This window comes from Parasteatoda tepidariorum, chromosome 6, assembly GCF_043381705.1.
Source record: "Parasteatoda tepidariorum isolate YZ-2023 chromosome 6, CAS_Ptep_4.0, whole genome shotgun sequence".
Lineage (NCBI taxonomy): Eukaryota > Metazoa > Arthropoda > Arachnida > Araneae > Theridiidae > Parasteatoda > Parasteatoda tepidariorum.
In genome coordinates, this window is record NC_092209.1 from 30,272,628 (window position 1) to 30,296,017 (window position 23,390).

Sequence of the window (23,390 nt, forward strand, 5' to 3'; positions counted from 1 at the left end):
ACAAAGTAAGCATTACATCACAATGATGTGCATCAGTAGTTTGCAGAGGTGTGTAGATGTACAAGGCAAAATTCCTAATTAGATGCTTGTGAAAAGAAAAGTGCAATAATGTCATCGTTGGAAGGGACCCCCTTCCCCCCAAAAAAACCAAATTTCAAGGAAAAACATTCATCGGAACATTTAATATTCATAATAGTTTAAATCCATATTTAAGTCTTTTTTTTTATGGTAGTTACTTTTGTATAATTTTGATATTTTTAAGCAAGATATCTTAGATGCGAAGAAAATAAATATTTAATTACAAAACACTTGATTTGATTGATTGGTTTGAAAATTGTATTTTATATTGCGCAAAATGTACTGCTCAAGCAAAATATTTATCAATTGAAAAATTTCTAATACAAATATAGTAACAATCTAATGCAAATATATTAGTAGTCTTGCAACAGATTTAAGGCTTTACACCATTTTATTATGGCGTATTGCGGAGATGTACCCTTTTCGCCTCTATGCACCTTGCTGATGTGCATTAATGCATTTTACAAATCTTATAAGATCTTTAAATTATTACTATTTTATTGTTACATGTTGGCCTTATAAATGTTGATTTATTTACATTCCAAGAATCTTTCAAATGTTTTTTTTTTCTTACTTTTCAGGGTGCCAAAGGATGCCAAAAGGAAGCCATCTGGGCTGTTAAAAGTATAACAACATATGGTACAATAGAACAGATTATATTTTTGGTCAAAGCTGGTGTCATCCCTCCTGTTTGTAACCTTCTTGCTGTTAAGGATCCAGAAATTCTAGCTGTAGCTTTGGAAACCATAGATAATATTCTAAATGTATGAAATATTTAGTTTCTTTCGATTCATTACTTATTTTCATTTTTAGTACCTGCAACAAAACAAAAGTGTGTTAAAAATCTATTTTTAATTTAAGATTTCCCCAAATGCAATGCTTAAAATGAAAAATTAAGTTTTATGCATTGTGATTGGTTATTTTACATAAAAAAAAATGTTAAAATGCGAACAGTGAATGATTATTGAAATTGAGATGGTTTGAAATATCAAAATGAGATGGCACAAAAATGTTAGGAGAAAAGTTTTTAAAACTTGGTTTTGACGAGGAATTTTGTTTTTGCATTATCAAATTGTATAAATATATAGATCTAAATTTAACATCAAATTAGGAAAACCTTTTTATTTGTAATTTAAAATCTTTAAACCCCTATGGGCTGTAAATTAAATGGTGCAGGTAACCTAGATTTAAATAATGCGTGCATTTGTAAAAAATTGAACACTTTTAATGATCATGTAAATTGAGAAGATGCAGGGGTAAAAGAAAAGATAAAAATTAATTTATTTTGATTCGTTTCAGATCTTTGTGTTTATTGGATGTCAATAAATTTAACATTAAAAACATTAGGGGTTTATTTTGAGTAATAAAAATTCCATGTTGAAATGGATAATTAAAGAGATATTAAAACTTATGAAATTTTCTTCCCCTGACTTTAAATATATTGTATTAGATCTTATTAAATTTTAACTTGCCTTTAACAATTTTGATTTTTGTGAATGTTTCAAAAATTAAAGAAGAATTTTTTGTTCTTAATTTTCTTGATAAAGATTTTGAAAGAGGTTTACTACCTATGACTAATAATAAACTTATTGTTTCCCAATTAGAGAGAAAATCTGGGATTCTGTTTGTTTTAGATATTGTAAGACTTTAAAGAAGAGAATTTGTAATTATAATTTATGTAGTAAAAATTTAAATGGCTTAGAGGATATTTGTTTATGTGAGCTAGAGCATTTTAAAGATTTTGTTAATAATGATTTTAAGCTTATTGTCACAGGTGACCTTAACATAATCAGAAATTAAGATTTCTCGTGGGACTAGACTTAGGCCAAGAAAAAATATCACTTAAATTTTATGCTTGCTTCAATCAATAAGAATTTCGATTGTTTTATCTAAAGATGCTCAAGAAAATTTATTTGGCCTATAGAGTGATTTAGTGAAATTTTGTGTTTTATATAATTTTAAATTAAATTTTTTGAACAATAATATAAAATATCAAGTTTTATTTGAATACTGATATTATTAAATCTATTAAGAAATTGAAATATAATGTTAGAGCTGCCGTTGGCGACTAAAAGGGTAACTATTTTAGTAGAAATATGAGTAAAAGCAACTAATTTGCGATGATTTTTGTATAATCGGGGTCTTTTTAAGCCAATTAGCGACTAAAATGAAGAGTAGCTTCATGGGTTTCCCCCTTTTGTCGAATTGTGTACGTAATTTTTTTGATAAGCTTAAAATTTGGAAATGTGTCAGTTTTGAAAAATAAACACTTGATAGATGAATTAATTAAATTATAATAATTTTTTTTAAATGTCTGAACTAAGCAGCTGCAAATTAGAAAGAAAATTCGTGTTTCAAATTCACCTGTTCTGTAGCAGATAAAAATGAAACTCCCTGTTTTTATGCCTAGTGTGAAAGAATAGGGGTCCAGCAGTTAATTACAATTTCGTACACCCGTTTTTCAATTCATTTATTTTGAATGGGGTTGCGAGCGTGGTAGAACATAAGCTCTAGATAATATTAATAATCCTGAGCCGGCGACATGGTCACAGAACGTTAGAGTTTTTGCAGAAAGATTTTTCCTTTAGGAAGTAAACAAAACTTTTATTTTTCTTTCTGCAGAAATTTTTGAAAGTTTTTTTGTCTCATCAGAATTATATTCAAAAATTAATTTATATGCAGACACTATCGTGCTGCTTTCAATTATTTAATTGAGAAAACTTATTTGTATTTCGGAAAATTTTTATTTTGAGGGGGAGGAACCCTCTCATATTCAGTTGAAGACAACTATGACAAAAATCAAACAACATTTCAGTGTTTTCATTACAGATAAAAAATGGGTGAGAATTTCTCACCCTTCTTCAAAAACAGGGTGAGATTTTAAAAAGTTAAGTAAGATTTCTTAAAATTGAAAAAAACACGAATGGACTTAGAAAAAAAAATTTTCTTTAATTATAATACATTTTTAACATCTTCTAATTGAATATTTTTGCTGCATCATCATATGTAAAATGTTCTATATATACTTTTTCATCAGCTATTATATTTCCGTATTTGTTTCGTTTTGACCGTTTCTACCGACATTTGCTTCATTTTTATTTGTCCGTTACGGAGTAGAAGATGTCACCTTAACAAGGTATTTGTCCATCTTACATTCATGCACAAGAAATGTAAACGTCTTACATGAAGAAACCTTACCTACGGTGAACACGTGGTTGCAGAGAAATGTGTTCTGAAAGGGGTTCCGTGGTTCGGGGGGGTGTTGTTCTGCTGTTTGCACCAGTTCTGAACAATACTGGTCAATAGGGAAGCTAGATAACAAGGAACGATGTTCAAAATAATGAAAGATCAAGGAAGAAAAGTGAAACGGATTTTATTCAAAATAGCAAAATACGAAATTTTTTCCAAAATTTGCACATTTTGAAATTGATTAATAGAGTGTGCGATCTTCTCGCGTTAATCATTTTTTATAGCGAGAAGAGAAAAAAATATGCGAGATACTCGCGTTCTCGCGCTGTAGTGAAAACACTGATTTAAATGATTTATTACCAACTGAAACATAACAAGATAAAAACAAAAAAGTAAAATTTAGTGTGAGTGTGCACAGAGTAATGTTCAAAGATTCTTAAATACTGGGGAAAGATACAAGGTTGCCGATCCTGTGTACGTCATCCAGCTGATTCCTTTGGCGACTACGCACCATGCCTGGCGCCACAATTTCATTTAATTAAAGTGTTTTCAAACAGATGAAATAATCAATCCAAAAAGCTTGAATTATGCTTGAGAAATTGCTAAGTGTCTTACCTTTCCTGGTATTAGCGATCTACAAACCAGAGCTGAATGGCTAATTTTGCAGTTTCAACTGGTAGTAGCCAATCATGGAATAAATAAATTACGAATAGATCATTTTTGGAGAGAGATTATCTATGAAAAAGATTCAACAGGAAAAGTTAAATGTCCTATTCTCGGACTTTTTGTTGAAGTTAGTCTGGCTTTATCTCACGACAATAGTTATGTAGAGAGTTGTTTCTCAATAGCTTCCAGGGTACTTTCTCAAGAGAAAGCATAGCTGTCTGTGAAAATGTTTAATGCTAGACTTAATATAAAAGATGGTATACAGAAATTTAAAAATGTGTCAGAAGTACCAATTATGAAAATACTTTAAATCTTAAACTTATAGTGGCTGTAATTCGTATTTTGCCTATTTAGAAGAACAGAAAAAGGCTAAGTAAAGAGAGCTGAAAGAGGCTCCACAGAAAAGGAAAAGAAAATATTAGAAATATTGAGGGAAGAAGTAGAAAGAAAAAAAGAAGAGATTAACAGTCTTGAAAAAAAGGCTCAGGTTTTAATAGAGAAACATCAAGAGATGCAGTCGTCAGTAGATTAGACTCTTTACTTAAAGAAGGAAATGAGCGTTCAAAAAATGCCATTAAAATAAAATGATAGTGTTCAAATAAGAATTACTCAAGGACTATTGGAAGCTACTGAAAAATTGTGAGTAACAGAGAGAGAACATGAAATTGATGAATCAGTTAAAATTAATAAACTTGTTCATAAGCGGAAAACAAATTTAATTAATTTCTATACTACAAGCCCCAAGAAAAAGTTTAAAAAAATAATAAATTTCATGTTTTATGCAGCCAAGTGCTTTTTGCCCACTTCATTTTCAATCATAAAATACTTAATTTTTATTTATTTGTACCTATATATTAATTTTCCTTTCATATTATTGTTTACAATTATTTAAGTAGTTTTAAAATGCAGATTTTGTTTATTGTATGCTAAATTTTTATTTTATAGTAAGTTTAAAAAAAATTTTGTAGGAAAGTAAATGTCATTTCTACTTCATTCTTTTTATAATGCCTAAAATTTTTAGTCCCTAGCTTTTTTTTTTTAATTACAACTATTATTTCTTATATGAAGCTTTATGCCTCATGAAGAATAAAACTAAAAATAGATATTTTTAAAATGTTTTAAAAAATTTGGAAGTTTTCTACAGCAGTTCCTCTATCTATATGTTGTTGGCAAATCCGCAAGTAAATGTAAATTTTTTATTAAATATGAGCATCCAACTGCATATTATTTGAATTTTATACTATTCCAGTACAAATAATTAAAATTATGTTAGAGAAGGATATGATGTTGGCAACTATTTTATATATCTTGGAGACTATTTAGGAGACTTTTTTTCATATAGGATGCAACTGAAGCTACTATTTTCATCCAGTGGCAGCCCTGTAATGTTATTATTTGTTGTTGACAAAGCATCTAATTTTTGCTCTATTTGCAAAAAAGTTTTTAGACATTTAATGAGCAATGAATATTATGACAATAATACTTTTGTCAAAATTACTGCTTCTAAAAAAGAAATTTATAATCAAATATTAGCTTTTCCCAAGAAAAAGGTTTAAAAATAACAACCATGACGTTATTAAATATATAAATTACAATAATATTAATACTATTCTTACATGTGATTTGGAAAATCTTTTAAGAGTATACCACACAATAATTTAAGAAATATTTGTTTTGAAAATTTAGATAATTATTTGACTAATGAGGACATTAATAAGGAAAATTGGATAAATCTATGTAATATGAACATTTTTGAAAATTATCTTTTTTATGGTATTTGTTTTTAGACAAATTCAAGGTATCTCAATGGGATATTGTTATTCAAGTGCATTTGCTAATATTTTCTGGCATTTTTACAACACAATTTATTAGTTTGGTTAGATTTATTGGTGATTTAATTATTTTTGATTGTAATGATTTTGATTTAATTAAAGATATATATCCTAAGGAACTAAATTTAATAAAGGCCAATTCAGTTGAAAATTTTGCTTATTTTTTAAAATCTTGATATTTCATCGGATTTTACGATCAAAGAAATTTTAGGTTTAAAGATATTAGTTTAACATAGTTTATTAGTCAAAAGTTAGTTAGTCAAAATATTAAGTTTAAATTGTAATAATGAAACAGATTTTCTTTCAGCTATCGGGAATTTCAAGATTACATTAGATAACATAATTTTAAAAGGAAAATTATGCAATCAAGATTATGTAATTTTCCTTTTGATTACTGTAATTATGTTTTAATTCAAAGTATTTTGAAGACGTTCAAATAATTCGGCTGATATAAAAGCCTGCTTAAATAGGCCTATGCGATGAAGTTGAGGATTTTTTTTCCTCAAGCATATAGATGGCAGCACTTTTTTAGAAATTTTTATTCATTGAATGTTTTTTGTTTTATTTTTCAAAAGGGGTCAGCACTTGATTTCTAAAGTTTTAGAAAATTAACTATAGATTTAAATATTAATAGTCCACCATATATTTTTATTTTATTTTTTGATCAGGTTATTCTACATACTGTTTTGAACTTGTAAAAGGCTTTTTTGTTAATTAAAGAATTTTCATGAAAATGTGATTATTAATAAATAAGAATAACAAAAATTATTTCTAGTTGTCCGCTTTGTAGAAATTTTATTACCTATACTTGCCAATTTTTACAATGTATTCACATTTTTTGTGTAATGCCTGCAATTTGCTTGAGGTGTAAAGTGTACGAAATTTGAAAGCTCCTTTTTGTAACTATTTTAAATTAATACTTTGAAAATTGAAAATATTTCTAAACACTTTTCTTTATTGACAGGCTACTACAGAAGGTACTACTGTAGGTACAACAGAAAGTGTCTGCTGCGTTATAAAACAATGTGGTGGCTTGGACATAATTGAAAATTTACTACACCATGAGGACCCAGAAGTGTATAAATTAGCATTTACGATTATAGACTCTTTCTTTACAGGAGAGGTAAAACTTAGATAACTTTATTGTCTAGTTACAGACCCAAAATCCATGCAAGATTTTAATTAGATACATTGTTTTTTTCCCCCTCAATTATGTGTGTTTTAAGTACATTGAGTTAAGACTATGCATGGAATAGCACATGGTGCAAATAGTTCCATGGCTTTGCTGACGCATGTTTTTTTTTATCAAACAGGGCTGCTGCTGTTCAGGGAATTTAAAAATCGTCTAAAATAACAGGGAAAATGCATGGGATTTTGATTTTTTCTTTACAAATGGGAAAATTTAGGAAATTTTGTTTCTTATTTTTGTCTTTTAAAAAATTAAACCAACCATAGTATAATCTATGGGATATTTAGGGATTATATTTTAGCTATACTAAACTATTTCATTTACTATAGCATTATTTAAGTATGTTCATTTGTTTTTTGAGCAATTAAAACTAATAAATATAATTAGCCCAATATAGCTCACGCAAAAGCACGGTAAGTGTTTTTTTTTTTTTTTTTTTAATATATTGTGTTAAATATGTACAGGGAATTTTTTCTAGAAAAAAATTTAATAATTCTTTTAAGATATAGCCATTTTTTTGCTTCTATAGCTGAAGTTCCTGAAAAGACCTACTGTTTTCATCAGGGTTCCCATGGGTCAAGGAAAACCTGGAATTGTCAGGGGATTTAAAATAAGCAAAATAAATAAGGGAAAATCTCTAATTTTCCTTAACCTGGAAAAATCCTAAGGCGAACCTGGAAAAAGAGTGATTGAAACCTGATAAGCTGATTTTTGTACATGCTAAAGCGTGTCACTTGCTGCGCATGCGCAAGATTATCGACGCCCTCTACGTCTGACGTGGATTGAATCAGAGCCAATGAGATTTACTCAAGTTTCATCACACTTTACGTACATATCTTTAATGAATGGTTATGATGTATTTTCTCCTCGCCCTTCTTCATCTACCCCTCCCTCGTTATTAAAATAGAGTGTGTGATCCAAATGGGACGCAATAAAACATAATGTTTTGTTTGTTTTTCCGACGGAATTTTGTGTTCAACGGAGATCGTTTTCTTTACTGGTCTGGATTTTTAGGTTATTCTTTTCTTCAATTACCATTTAGTATTTGTTACTTGAAAAATAGTAAGAAAACTGTTTAATTTAGAATGTGCATGTGCAAGATTATTGATCGCTGGGGCTGCAAGTTTGTCGCGATAAATTTTAAAAATTATGCAGATTCTAAACATAAAAAAATTCAATTTATAAATTATGCAAAGGACAGAAATTGCGTAAATAATTAAGGTTGAAAATATACAACAAAAGTATTTCTTTTAATTTCAAGCAATATTAATATTTTTATTTAAATGAACAGAATTTGGTACAAAGTATTGTACATTGTCAGATTATTCTCGTTTATGCTTAGTCTTTCTTCGCTTAATACATTTTTATACTTAGAACACGATCTTTTTGCTTCCATGCTGTTTGTAGGAACCGACAAACATCAAATTGCCATGTCTATAATATCAACAGCCTAGTGCTGCAGACCATGAGTCTGCCGTCATTTGGTTGTTTAAAGGGATTAGAGCTCCTAAATGATTTCCAGTGATTTGTATAGGGAAGTGATCTGATTAAAACAATTAGACCCCTTGTGCAGCTCCTAATTCATATGCAATTATGTTGCTTGTTGTTGTGGTGTGGCTCTTTTTAATAATACAACTTACCAAACTTGAAATTAAAATATTAATATAGGGAATAAATAGGCCCTAAAAAAAGCAGGAAACAAAGGAAATATTCTGTTAAAGTTTCAATGTGTTCGGTCTCTTTCTATTTAAAAGGTAAAATTTAGAGCAACAATTTAAAAAATTTCATTAAAATTACATACTTCAAAAAAAAAATTTGTTGTTGTTGCTGTAGGCCATTAAAACAAGGAATGTGATTGTTTTTGTTTTTCAGCGGTGCCATCTATGGCTGAGAAAGATATTCTGATACACCCGTACGTCACACCCTTTGATAGGGAGGACCCATTCATACATCCTCATCCGAAGCTCGGAATTTTGACCTAATTTAGAGGACGATCAATCTCCAATTCGGTACCCCTAGAGGTGTAATTTGTTATGAGAACATAGAGGACTTTAAGGCTGACAAATTTAACGTACTCCAGTCACCATTTATTACTCGGGGAGTCTTCGACCAGCTGGTTCCGAACTCCCGTTCTCGCGAACATGAGTCCAGCACCCTGCCAAACAGGTTATGCCAGCCCCAAAAAGGTTTTCAAATATAATAGAATAATTCTGATTTAAAAACAAAATATTAGTTAGCAAATGAGGCAAGTAGCTGAGTGGTAGTGCTCCGGGGTTCGATCCTCGGGCTGGGCAAGGTTGACTCAGCCTTTCATCCCTTCAGCTTCAGTGGGGCTATGAAGGAGTACCAAAGGGACTTGGGAACTAAGCACTGGGGTTTTGCATCAGTTGACCACATAACCGGAACATCTGCTCCTGCACCCCTGACCCCAAGGTCCAGAAAACTAATATTGGCACAGTAGGCCTTGGCCTTCTGTGGGCTGTCTCTTCACTGAGTTTTGTTTTTTTTTTAGTTAGCAAATACCCGCTGGTATTTTTATATGCTACAGCAGACAAAACAGCAGGACACAAAACAGTTATTAAATTCGTAAACACTAGAAATAATTGAAATTGCAATTGATACACCTTTATCTTGTAAATTATTATCTATTATTTATTTTATAAATCTTAACCATAAAAGTAATCTGCAAAGAAAGCAAGAATAGAACAAAACATGAACCATTGTTACACTATCATGCTACTTATATTTTCCACTGAATAAAAAGCTAAATTTTTATATATTGAAGTTATTGCTGCATTTATTATAAAAGTAATTTTAAGCATACATTATTACATGTGTTCTTAATTTTGATTGTTACTGATAAAGTCCGTTAATTTTGTCTGTGTTTTTCGATTGAAAAAGTGTTTTTTTCTCATAATAAAGGTCTCCCATTTTTTAATGCACCAAAAACTCCTTCAGCCTTATTCTCAAACTGCAATCCACATTGAATTGTTTCAAATGATTTTAAACCTTTCATATGAAGGTTTGCTAATTTCTTCATCTACTTACAGTGTGATGTGTTAAATGTTAAATAGAATAATTCCATAATAAAAAAAGCCATAATTATATCAATTTGGGCTTTCACAAGAAATTATCTATGATTAAAATTATCTACAAGAAATCGTGTACGAAGAAGAAAAAAAAGAAATTATTTACGATTTAATTGTGTGGTTTTAGATAATAATAATTTCAAAATGAAAAGTAATTTTTTACTATTTTTAATTCTCTTCGTTTCATTTATAAAAAAATTTATGTAACATTTCAGATTGTTTTTTCTCTTATTTTTTATTTTTAAAATATTAGATGAGATGAAAGAAATTTTTTTTTAATGAAATTATTAAATTATATACAAACAATAAAATATTCAATCTCTATTAATAGAAACTAACAAGCAAAAGCAAGAAAATTTTTAATAAATGAAACATTATTTTAAACTATAAAAGAATTTTTTTTTTCCTTTTAAAAATGGTTGTTAATTTAATAATGGGGCTAAGGATTGCAGCGTAGTAAGATCCACTCCTTAGGTTTTATATATCCGTAGTTGAACAGCCGACCCAATTTTCGCTTTACGACTACTAATGTTCAACTCTGTAGCCTTGTAATTTTAAACCAATCCAGAAGGCAAGGTAACTCCTGGATCAGTACCCCCAGAGGTATTGATTTGTTATAGGAACATGGAAGACTTTGCGACTTGACAGATTTAACTTGCATCAGTCACCGTTTACTACTCAGGGAGTTTTCGGCCGGTGGGGTTCGAACTCTTGGACATGGGCCAAGCGCCCTACCCCTTAAGTTGAAAAAAAAGTTCTAGTAATGAAAACAAGTCTGCAATATCAACATAGCTTATTTACAGTGTAAACATTAGAAACTGTACGCCATAATAAAAATTTCAGAATTCGTGATCGCAACGCTTGAATACGCCATCTGGGGAGAAGACCAAATCCATGTTTTGACCCTTCCCCCTCTCTGTTGTATAGGAATGTACTACGATATTTTTGCCTCTCTTAATATTTTTTGTCTGTCAAAAATATTTTTTAAAATTTCCATAACTCTTTCTTTTAAAACTGTGCAATATAGTTTCCAGCTCCAAACAGTTTAACAGCATTAAGTTTTTTTAATCTATTTAAAATTAAAGTGAAACTAATGTACTTTTTTCTCCTATAACTCTCAACACAATAATGAAAGCATGCAAAGTGTGGCCTACTAATATCCTCTAACACATGTCTAGCTCAAAATTCCAGAAAAATGTTTGTATTCACAAGCCAGGAAATAAATAATCTTCTTACCTTTTCTCAGAGGTGGAGATCAACGATTGAATGTCTGTTTTGATATTGCTATCATTGTCTTGATTATCTTAATTTAATAATATTCAGACTGATATCTATTTTTATCCTTCATTTATGAACCAATTAAACATTAACAAAAGCGACTATGCCCAACATAACACACAACAGCACTCACAAAAAACTACTACTAATTCTAGATCTTATGAACATAATTGCTATTACGCGTCTGCTTATTTATTCTATATTCAACCCATAAGCTGCACGTACACTTTTTTCTGCTGTGCGCACCATCTTTATTTCAATTAAAAATAATTCTTCCCCCCCCCCCCATTTTTTAAAATTTATATAGCCTCTTCCGATGGTGAAGATTTCAAAATGTTATTTCGTAATTTATTAAAAAAGTTTGAATAAGACAGGGAAGTGACAGTTTAATTATTGTACTTGGTGTTGTTACTTTCTAATATCTTATGAAGATGTTTTGAGAATATATTTTTGAATCATATTCATTATAACGTGACCCTTGTAATTTTGATAGTTTTATAAAAAAAATGCTAGAATGATACCGTTCTCATATATTTAAACTATGAAATAGATTTTAAGTTAATATCATATTTTGTTAATTATAAACATATTATTTTTCTTAATTGTTGTCCCCTTTTTTAGGTAACCATGTCTACTCAATGTAGACTGAAATATTTGAAGAATAAAGGCAGAGACACTGAGGTAAGAAAAAGAATATGTTAATGATATCAATATTTTATATTGGTTAAGTTTATAGTATATTAATAATTTATCTACAAGGTCTGGCTATTAATTTCCAGAACTATAGGAGAAGGAAGGGTCGGAAGATGGCGCTAGTGATTGCATATTGAAGAGCGTTTTCTTGTGCATGAGCAGTGCAATTGGCGCCATTCTGGAGTAAGTAGTTCTCATGGAAAGGCTCATTAAAGCATAGTTATTAAATTTTGCTTCAAATTGGGCAAGACAACTGCGGAAACCTACGAAATGTTAAAACAAGTTTACGGCGAGGAACCATTATCCCGCTCAAGACTCGTCTTAGCGGGTTTAAATGCTTTTGGGACGGGCGCAAAGCGTGGAAGATGATCCTGGTGCAGGTCGGCGGCAGTCCGTACGCACACCGGAAGCAATTGAAAAAATTTTCGATATGGTGAAATGTGATTGTCAATTGACTATTTTAGTACTCGCTAATGAATTGAACATGGACAAAGAGATGGTTCGGCGAATTTTGACGCAAGACCTAGTCAAACACAATATTTGTTCCAGATTCGCTCCTCACCATTTAAGGGACGACCAAAAGCAATTGAGACTGGGCGCATGTAGTGTACTTATCGACACCGCTGATGCTGACCCTGCGTTCCTGGATAGGATAGTCAGGAGAGACAAGTCTTGGTTTAATCAATATGACCCTGAAACCAAGCGTCAAAGCTCCGAATAGCAGTCTCCAAGTTCACCAAAGCAGATAAAAATTTCGATTTGAAAGTCCAAAATCAAGGTCATGTTAATCGCTTTCTTCTATTGCGATGGACTCATTCATCATGAATTTCTCCCTCCTAACATGACTATCAATGTACGGTTCTACACAGAAGTTCTTGACCAACTTCAAAAACGAATTCGTAGATTGATGCCTCATTTTCAACAAAATGAGAGCTGGCTGCTGCTACATGACAATGCCCGCCCACACACTGCGTTGCCTGTGGATCGATTCTTTGCCCAGCATGGTGTCGTTGAGATACGGCATCCACTCGCAGACTTTTTCCTGTTTCCTAAGCTGAAAAATTCGCTGAAGGGAGCAAGATTTTAGGATGTCAAAGCCATCAAGAAAACTGTAGCGTCACTATTAAAAAGCATTCCAAAAGAGGACTTTAAAACTTCTTTCCCAAATTTGTACATCTGAGCACAGACATGCATTACGACTTATGGGGATTACTTCGAATCATATTAAATGGCTATGTGTTTAACTTTTTTTCTTCTGACTTATTCCATGAGTCCTGGAATTAATTAAATTAATAGCCGGAACTTGTATTATAGTTTATACATAAATACAATTTTTTTTTATTAAAATTGATCGATTATAAAAAAGATAAACCTGATTTTTCCGTAACGTTATTAAAAGAGCATTTTGTGACTTATATTTTTGAAGGTTTAGTCTCGCTTTGGTTCAGTTAACTGAATTTCATTTGTAATTACCTTACCTTAGTCTTATTTTTTTTATGCAAATAAAGGGGTATTTCTACTTAGTAACTGTACCTGTTTGAAACCAACTCCTTTCACCAAGGGGCCAAATATTTCTTAAATTTTTTTTTTCAAAAAATTTTCCAATATAAAAACAAGTGAACAATAATAAATTTCATTTATATCAGAGTCGAAATATAAGTAGAAATAAAATACACATTTTCCCAAACTGATGGAATTTTTTGGGAGTATAGCTTATGTTAACATCCAAAAATGTGATTTATAAAAAATTAATTTTTTTCATACTGTTAGATCTTTTAAAAAAAATCTGAAATAATTTATGTGATTGCATAAAATTAAATTGCATTTTTAAAAATATTTTCAAATCTTTTCAGCGGGAAATTTGAACTTCAAAAATGTTTAATATTTCAATTCGATTTTTTTCATAAAAGATCAACTGTTCTGTATGCACAAAATTTGAGGTGATTTGTCACTTTATGGTGGAAAATCCATTGATTCCTATGTCCTGTGAATTGTTCAATATTTTGTCGAAACATTTCCATTTTTATTATATTATTCATACAATTATATTTATATCTGATATCCTAGCTAAGTTTTGAAATATTTAGCTTTAAAATTGGCATCCTCCTATCTTAAAGCATAGGTTAGAGTAGCGCCACCATATGAAAAGAGACTACACGTTTTTGATCTGTGCTATTCTATAAAGCGGCGCTGCTCTAACCTATGCATCAAGATTGGAGAATGGATTGGAAGTACTTACGTTATCTATTATAAATCATATAATGTCTTTTTTTGTTATTTTAGAGATTTACTTTACTATTTATCTTTAATCAGATGGAAAAGGAATTAGTTGCAAAATATTTAAATTTTGAATTTTATGAAAAAAAAATTATTTTGAATTTTATGCCCCCTAAAATTATTCCTCATAAGGCATACGTCCCACTAGTTTATTTCAAAATTGGCGAGTCACACTTCCCTAGTTTCCCTTGTGAGTAATATACCTAGAGTTGGTGCCCTTCTATGATGTTTTTTTCTCCCTCCTGCCACCACCCAGTCATTGCCAGAATTTTGCTATTTATAGTCTCTTTTACTGTTACAGAATTCTACCCTAAGTAAAATATGACACCAACAAATCACGTAACAGAAATTTAATTTTGATTAAATGGTTCATGTTCTCAAATCACAATTTTTAAAATCATTTCTAGCTGTCTAATAAATATTTTTGTATTTAGTTACTTTGAAACTGGTCTATTATACTTTTATTTTTAAATAAAATTTTCAAAAGACGTTATTTTCCACATTTAGGAATCTGAATATTAGTTTCTTTTAGATTTTCAATAAAGTTTGTTAAAAAATAATGTGAATTATGTAATTTTAAAATTATTTTCCGTTAAAGGAATAGACCTGTATGTTGCCCATTCAAAGACTCGCTCATAAATTGATTGAAACAAACTGTTGTCGAAATGTTTGAATATTTTTTGTTGAATTGAATATTTTTGTTTTCAGGAGGAAGAAGATAAGGATGTTAAACCGAAACTTATGAGTAAGCTTTAGTGGTCCCAATGCTGCACCCAATGGAAGATTTTCCTTTTAATAATTAGTTTTCATACAAAAAGGTTTTTAGAATGTGATTTCAGATTAAAGTCTAACCTCTGCCTGTTGTACTTCATTCCACTTCATTCATTCCTCAAATGAACTGTTTTATAATTGTATCAAATAAATCTCTAAAATGGAGACGCCATCTAATGAACAGAATTGAATTTTTTTCTCTTGAAAATTGTATGAGCTGACATTAAAGACTGACTGCTGTTATGTATATACGTAAATATATATAAGTCAAGGGTTTTGTTATTAAGTGAATTCGCTAATGACAGTCTTAAAAAATAATTTTTTTATTTGTTTGGCTTAAACTGTGTGTTTGATACTCTTATTCATGACTTTGCTTAAAGCTTATGATTCTGCTTCTGTATTTTTTTTAAAATTGTGTTTATATTGTGATAGCTTAAGCCCTCTTAGGCTGAAAACTAGGTGGCAAAGAGAAGGCTCATTTCTCCCTCATTAGTCGGCGTACGACAGACGCGTGGGGGAAGTGAGGCAAGTCTTAAGGGGTCAAGTAGAGATTTTAAAAGAAATGTTTCCTGTTTCAATGTCATTGCTTTTCTTTTACATTACGCATACTATATCGCGAACATATCATAAAAGATAGTGCATATATAGTTTTTTTAATTTATTTATTTTTTTGTATGATGTGACTTTAATTATTAATATTACTGAAGAGTTTTAAAGTTATTTACTGTTCATTATTTTAATTGAATACTAGTTTTTATTTATTTTTTTGTTGTATAATTATGTTCTATTGAAGAATAAAGAATCAAAAAATAGCTGAAATGATAAAATATGTTTAATATACATACTGTAACTGCCATGTTTCTCTGAAATAACGAAAGTTTGTGCGCAATGCTTACTGCAATCTCAGAAATGTAATATATTTTTCGTTGAACAAGCGATTTTAAAATAATGTGAATAACTATTAATACTGCTTTTGAATTTGAAACAGTTACTTAATATATATTATTTTAAATCGATTCGTTGAGTGACAATAGTTTTTTATTCTTGTATAATCATTTCCTATTGAAGAAAAAAGTAACATAAAAAAACTGAAATGATGGAAAAAATTAACTGTACATAGCAAAACTGCCAGATTTCTCTAAAATAAAGGAGGTTAGTGCGCAATGATGATCGCTCTCTTTGAATCGCAATATGTTCATTAATGAAACGATTTAACAATAATGTTAATTTAATTATTAATATTGCTTTAGAATTTTAACTAGTTATTTTCTATTCATTATTTTAACCCACTGGCGGTTAAGGAAATGGGCAAAATTGGGAGAATGTTTCTCCCCTACACACAGTTCTCCTATCAGTTAACATGGGAAAACCGGTTTTGCTATACAGAGAAGACTGCAGGTTAAAATGCGACTTTTTACGTGCAGAACCGTCAGTGGGTTAATTAATAAGTTGAGACAACATAGTAATTTTTTTTTGTAAAATTATTTACTGCTTAAAAAAAAGTTGCAAAATTTACCTGAAATGATAAAATAAATTTAATGTGCGTAACGTAACTGCCGTATTTCTCTAAAATATAGGTAATAAGTGCGCAATGCTGATCGCACTCTCAAAATCGTAACATATTTTTCGTTAATGAAGCTGTTTAACAATAATGTGAATTCAACTATTCATATATTGCTTAAGAATTTTAAACAATTAATTATTATTTTAATTGCATATATATATATATAGAGAGAGAGAGAAATAAAACAAAAATATCTAAATAACAAAATAAGTTGACAGAAAGTAATTATTAATTTGTAGGGAAATAAATGTGGCATGTGGGTAGTACTTATTTTGCGAAATTTTGTACAACAATGTATAAATAATCATTGTTAAACTCACAAAAAAGTACTTATAATTGCAATAATTTTCAAACAAATTAAAATTTCGAAGAGAAAAAAAGTCAATTTTTAGTTTACATTTGAAATTGACCCTTTCATTTTGCGCAATTTTAACAGGTATAATACGTAGCGTACAATGGATCTGGAGCCCCAAATAAGTTTAATATAAATTATAGTAAAACAAACAGTAATAGTTAAACAAAAATAGTTGGCGATAACTGAACAAAAGTGTTTTAAATATCTCTTAAAGTCAAAAGAGAAAATGTTACAAAAAATATTGTTAAGTACATATTGTAATAATAATATTGTAAATCGCCAATTTACAGGTAAATACTGTTATAACTTATATTTAAGCAAGCAAATGGAACTTAAATATTCAATATGAAGACTGAAAAAAAATGTCTTCTAATTTTTATGATATATCTGTGTGTTTGTGTGTTATATATATCACAAAATTAAACGAAATATTTACTTTGATACATAAGCTATTTTTATTATCAACGCAGCTTGTTCATTTGAAACAAAATTTTTTATTAAAAATTTAAAATTAGGATTTTTTTATAATTACCACAGAATAATAAGAAAAGAAAGCAAAAATGAAGCCTGGACATTTCCTGTTTGTGGCACATCTGGAGAAAACACATTATCTGGGGGAGATAGTAATCTTACACCTCCAAATTTTAGTACTTTCATCCACGAATCAGAAGAAAAGGCGCGAAACTTTTCCTATTCTCCTTGCTATGCGAGGGAAAAAAATTTTTGTTTATTCTGTAATATATTCTTCTAGTTTGAAAAAATGCAAGCGGAAGAAACGATAGCAGTTTTAGCTCTTTTAGTTCGCAGAAAAAGAAAAGAACGCAAATTTCAAAGATTATGGCGTCATCCTTTAACTGATAAGCGCCATATATTTGGCCATTATTACACTCTGCACAATGAGTTAAAAAACCATCCTTCAAAATTTAAAGAATTTTATCGAATGTCCAAAGAAACATTTCAGGAACTTTTGCAAATAATGGGGCCTTCAATCACATCCAAGAGCAGTTGTGCTATTCATCCAGAAGAAAAGCTTAGTGTGACTATAAGGTGAGTTTAATAATTATTATCTATTTATTATTATATATATGCTAGCAGAATTGTATAGTATTTAGATAACATTAACTAAGGATTATTAGAATGAATATTAACTAAGGATATTGTCTCATGTGATTACGGATATATTTTCTTGATCATCTGTAATAAGATTTGGGGACCAAATTCTAATAATTATTTAAGACAGTGTATGAAATTTCATTGTAATATTTTAGATAGGGCTATTTTCAAATAAAAATATCCAATAGAAACTAGTATTTGGTATTGCAGTTAATAGTATATCTCAGCTTATACATATGCATACCAAACTTGATCATTATTATTTAGAAAGGTAATTGATTGTTTCTGTTGTGGAAATTCAGCAAAATTTTTTTTTTTTTTTATATATATATATATAATTTAGTCACTCTTGAACAATGTTTATTTTATTTTTTCGAATAAAAGTAGTAATATAAATTTTATTTATTTGACTATTTTTTAAATCTTTAATTAATAAAAATTATTTCCTACATATTAAAAAAAATAACGTAACGAAAAGGAAACTGATTATTATGAATAAAAAGCAAACACCAAATCTAATTTCTTAATTTTTTCCATGAAAAAATCATGATTTTACAGTATAAACATGCATTAATAATCAAATATTCTCACTATCTTTAATAAAAAAAAAATCCTGATTTGTTGATACAAAACTAATATTGTTTAATCATATATATTTTTTTTGTAAAACTTTATATTTTTATTTAAAAATTTGTCGTTACCAAAGATAAGATTATAAGCTAGAACAGTAAAATTTGAAAGTTTGTTGTATAAGCAGTAAGTGTTAGGAGATTATTTCTCGTTTTTATATAAAAGAAAATAGTTGCTGTAAAAAATTACTTGATGATAGATACTTTCTTTTCAAAATCTTTTTAATAATGCTCACGATATTATAGAAAATATTTGTTTCACAAACATCTGTTGATAGCAAGGATATTTAAAACTTTTAGAAACATTTAGAAACAATAGTTAATTATTAAAATCTAAAATAAGTAGAAAGCGTCAATTGCAATTTCTATTTTTCTATATTAAAAAAGTTATTATATGCAAAAAAAAGTCTTAATTATACTTATTTATCTAATGAAACATATTTGATAAAAATATAAAGCATAAGAATATTAGAAAATGAAAAGATAAATGTAAATAGTTTTTCTTGAAAATAGTCATAACTCTCAACAGCAAGTCAAAATAGGAAGTTTATTTTTATTCTCTGTTTTGAAAATATTTTATCTTCATGCAATTTTTATGCAATTCATGTTTTTTTTTTTTATCGCAGTGAAACTTGAACAACATTCTTTATCTGTTTAAAAAACGAAGATAGTAAAATAGATAANTAGCTATACCAAAGAACCAAGGATTACGAATTGAAGACAAACACCAGATCTAAATGCATACTAATTTTTTAATAAAAAATATTTTGCCTTTTACAGTATATATTTCCACCAATAGTCGAATATTCTCCACTAAATGGATAATATCTTAAGAAAGCATATCAATGTTAATAAATATTAGTAAAAATTTTTAGAGTACAATATAATTTCAAAAACATTATAAACATAAATTTATTTTCATTCATTAAAATTAAAAAATAATAAAATATGAGGAAAAAACACTATTAAAAATATTACAAAATGAAGTATTATTAAATAACATCACTATTATAAAATAAAACGTCATTAAATGTCTGAAAAATGCATAAGAGGTATGAATATTGCAGAAGGTGTAACAAATGAAAATTAAATCTTAAATAAATAAAAAGAAGTAATACAGATTAAAATTTTTAAAAAAAGCTCAATTTATGTATATTGATGAATTAATGAGGTATATTACGAAAAATAATTTTTTTATAATTATTAAATAAAAATTAATTGAGGTTAAGAAAAATTAATGGGGTTTAGATAAAAAGCTAAGGAATGGGTTATTTTCGGAAGATGGAAGATTCATAGAAAAAGTGGGGACATTTGAAGAAGAGGGAAGGGTATTAGCAGAAATAAAAGGGTTTGGTGTAGAAGGCGAGAGGCAAAGGAGGCGAGAAGATCAAAGGTGCAGGTGATGTGAATCTGGTAGGTATAGGTGGAGAGGGGGAGGGAATACTTCCTGCATCCGAAGACGTGCTATTGTATATTATGTTTAGAATTTCTGATTTTAATTTTTTTCTATTGCTTAGTTTTTTAAGACTTGGAATTAATGACATCGCGAAGTGAAAGTCTTCGTCGTCAGCTTCTTTCTTAGCTTTTAACAGCTCTATAATCGCCCTTTCGAATGGTTCTATCTCCTTTCTTTTCTTTCCTTTTGAAGAAGATGGCGTTTCTATATCATTTGTGGCCTCTTCTTCGTCATTCGGAATGTTCGACATAGTTCTTGATCTCAAAACTGTTGGAACCAAAAATAGCATGCTTGAAAAGTAAGGACTTTTCTTTCTATGCCTGGCACCATCACCAGTATGATGCTCAGTTTGATCGCGAAACTCTCTTATAAAGGAATTTTTTAAGTACGTCCATCTTTTCTGGATTTCCATGCCTGTAAGAATAGCGAAAAATATATTTGGTTTAACTTTTTCTTTTTTTTTTACATAATATCAAGTCAACTAATTGTCAAATAATATATTGAAATAAATTATAATTACAATTAAAATATAAAATTTTTTACATTATTTTTATACTGAAAGAAATTAATTGTACGTAGGTATCAGTTACTTATACATACAACGTTGAATTTAACAATACCATGAAAATTCTTGTTAACGATAGGAGGTTAGTTAAGGTTCATTTAGTTCAAGAATATAGACAAAACTTGCCCTCATATTCGTAAAACACTCATAATTCAAAATTATGCTAGCTATAAATCTGTTAGTAAAATCAATAATGCGTTATGCTGCGGTTTTTGGAACATGAGATATGTTGAACAAACTAGTAACTCTCTTAATATTAGAATTAATCAACATGTTCAGATATTAACTAATAAAATTATCAATAATCAAGAACTTGATTTTAACAGAGTTAAGATTAATATTTTAGATACATTAGAAGGTATCAATTTAAGACAAGACTACAAAAAGAACATTGTTATATGCGTTTATACAAATTTTGCCTTATGAGCTAAACTATGCCTTCCAAAAGATTAAAAATGATGAGAATGCATTGTTAATCAATACGATAAAAGAAATTATTTTAAATTTAATAAAAATAAACTAATTACTTGAAATTTAATGTATCTAAAAACACATTTAAATACCATTTTTAATTTGTATAGGATAAAAAGAAAATGTGAAAAAACAGTAGACTAACTTTCCAAAATTTGATCAAAAGCAATGGATACCCAACTAAAGCAATTAATTTATTTCTAAAATCATTAAGTTAATTGAATGTTATATTTTATATTCTTTGTTTTGTATTTTTTACTCGATATGTTTTATTTTCGTTTAAATTTTTTTTTGGGTGCTCCTAACACTATTGTATTGATATACTTTGCTTCAGCTATATTCATAAAATGTTAGAAAGCATTCCTTTTTTTCTGTGTATAATCGTGTGAGCTGGTGACCAGATTATATCTTTTCATTACTTTCTTTTTCGGTTTTTTAATATATTCTTAAAAGTTTGTTAAAAAATTTTCTTTCTTTTTTTCATAACTCTTTATATTTTTTCAATATTATCTCTCTCACTCTCTCTCTCTATATATATACACATATATATATATAATGAAGGCACTGAAATTTGGTTACTCTTTTACAGGTACCTAGCCACCGGTGCAAGTTTCGGAGAGCTGTACTTTGTATTTCTGCGTGGCAAAACAACTATGAGAAAAATAGTTAGAGACACGTGTAAACATCTGTGGACTGTTTTAGCTCCCATCTTTATGGCACCTAAGACGGAAGAAGATTGGTTAGCAATAGCTGAAGAGTTTTACGAGATCACAAACTTCCCAAATTGTGTAGGTGCCATAGATGGGAAGCACATCCGAATCGAAAAGCCTGAAGGAGCAGGATCACAGTTTTTTAACTATAAGGGCTATCATTCAATTGTGTTATTGGCCCTAGCCGATGCAAAATGCCGTTTCACGGCAGTGGATGTTGGAACCTTTGGTTCCGCAAGTGATTCGGCGGTTTTTCGAGCGTCGAATTTCGACAAAAAATTGAAAGCCAAAGGTCTCAACATACCAAGTGTGGATACTCTGCCATTCGACAGAGACGGCAAAAAAATGCCTTTCGTCATTGTAGGTGATGAGGCTTTCGGTTTGTCAAAAGACGTTCTGCGGCCTTTTTCGAGGCAAAGAATTAACATCAAACAAAGAGTTTTCAACTACCGCCTTACGCGAGCCAGGAGGGTGGTTGAGTGCACATTTGGCATTTTAGCAAAAAAATTTAAAATTTTTAATAGATCCATCGATGTGGGGTTAGAGTTTGCTAATGAAATCGTAATGGCAGCATGCATTTTGCATAATTTTATAAGACATTTCGATGTGATCGAAGAAGAAATAGAATTGTCTCTTTGTTCCCTGGACAGTATTAGAGTTCAGGGAGCAAATAATACTGCCATTGGGGGGTCTGACAATATAAGGGAATATTTTGCGGAGTACTTTGTATCACCCTCTGGCTCCGTCTCTTGGCAGTATAGTAAATTATAATTAATAAATAATTAAAATATATCAAACAATAATATTTATTATTTTTGCATTACTTATACTTTTTATTACTTTCATTATTTATTTTTATTACTTTTACTTTTTTTTATTATTACTTTAATTTTATTATTATTTTCATTATTACTTTTTTATTTTTATTAGTTACATATATATTGCAGATTTTTTATTTCAAAACTTCCAAAATTTTGTTTCATTATACTGTAAGCCTCGTCACCTACAATGATATAGTTTTATTCCCGTTTCCACTTCCCTCTTTTTATAGGATCTGTAGTAAATTATGCAAATCTATTATTATGTAAATATATTATTAAATATATTATATTATGTAAATATATTATTATTATTTTGTCATGTAAATATAAATGTTCATCACCTTATTTAATGTAGCACAATATATTCTTAAGTAATGAAAAATGCTTGGTAAGACTTTGGTTCATAACAATCTTTTTGTCTTTAATAAATAAATACTGATTATAAATTAACTCAAATGACATATTTTATGATTAAGCTGGCCTTATGAAAGGACTATATATATATTTTAAAATGAAATCAATTCAAGTATGATTAAATTAATTAAACAGAAGTAAGAATTTTTTTTTTTGTTGTTGTGTTATTTCTTGACAAATACTTCTACTATTAATTATCATTCATACTGTTAATGCACACTTTATGATAG

The 23,390-nt window shown here is 29.2% G+C and overlaps 2 protein-coding genes across 4 annotated transcripts in view; both read left to right on the forward strand.

The window, feature by feature from the left end:
• The window catches only part of LOC107446664 (importin subunit alpha-1), a 39,071-nt gene extending 23,182 nt beyond the window's left edge, over positions 1-15,889 (forward strand). For all 3 annotated transcript variants that reach the window (XM_043054915.2, XM_071182183.1, XM_071182184.1), the window contains exons 9-12: positions 660-842; positions 6,730-6,888; positions 11,943-12,002; positions 15,000-15,889. In XM_043054915.2, the coding sequence (XP_042910849.1) occupies positions 660-842; positions 6,730-6,888; positions 11,943-12,002; positions 15,000-15,047 (450 nt within the window). In that variant the 3' untranslated portion in view covers positions 15,048-15,889. The remainder of the gene's footprint in view (positions 1-659; positions 843-6,729; positions 6,889-11,942; positions 12,003-14,999) is intronic.
• A 1,755-nt stretch (positions 15,890-17,644) lies between these two features.
• LOC107447352 (putative nuclease HARBI1) lies at positions 17,645-22,808 on the forward strand. The gene is made up of 2 exons (XM_016062269.3): positions 17,645-18,028; positions 21,805-22,808. Exons 1-2 carry the CDS (start codon positions 17,742-17,744, stop codon positions 22,694-22,696), a joined length of 1,179 nt encoding a protein of 392 aa, XP_015917755.2. The 5' UTR covers positions 17,645-17,741; the 3' UTR covers positions 22,697-22,808.
• Positions 22,809-23,390: the final 582 nt, after the last annotated feature.

What these genes read in the sequence shown, in the direction of transcription:
- LOC107447352 (XM_016062269.3), top strand. Translation starts at nt 17,742, where the DNA reads ATGCAAGCGGAAGAAACGATAGCAGTTTTAGCTCTTTTAGTTCGCAGA. An exon ending in AAGCTTAGTGTGACTATAAG is followed by an intron (nt 18,029 to 21,804) that starts GTGAGTTTAATA and finishes ACTCTTTTACAG; the next exon opens with GTACCTAGCCACCGGTGCAA.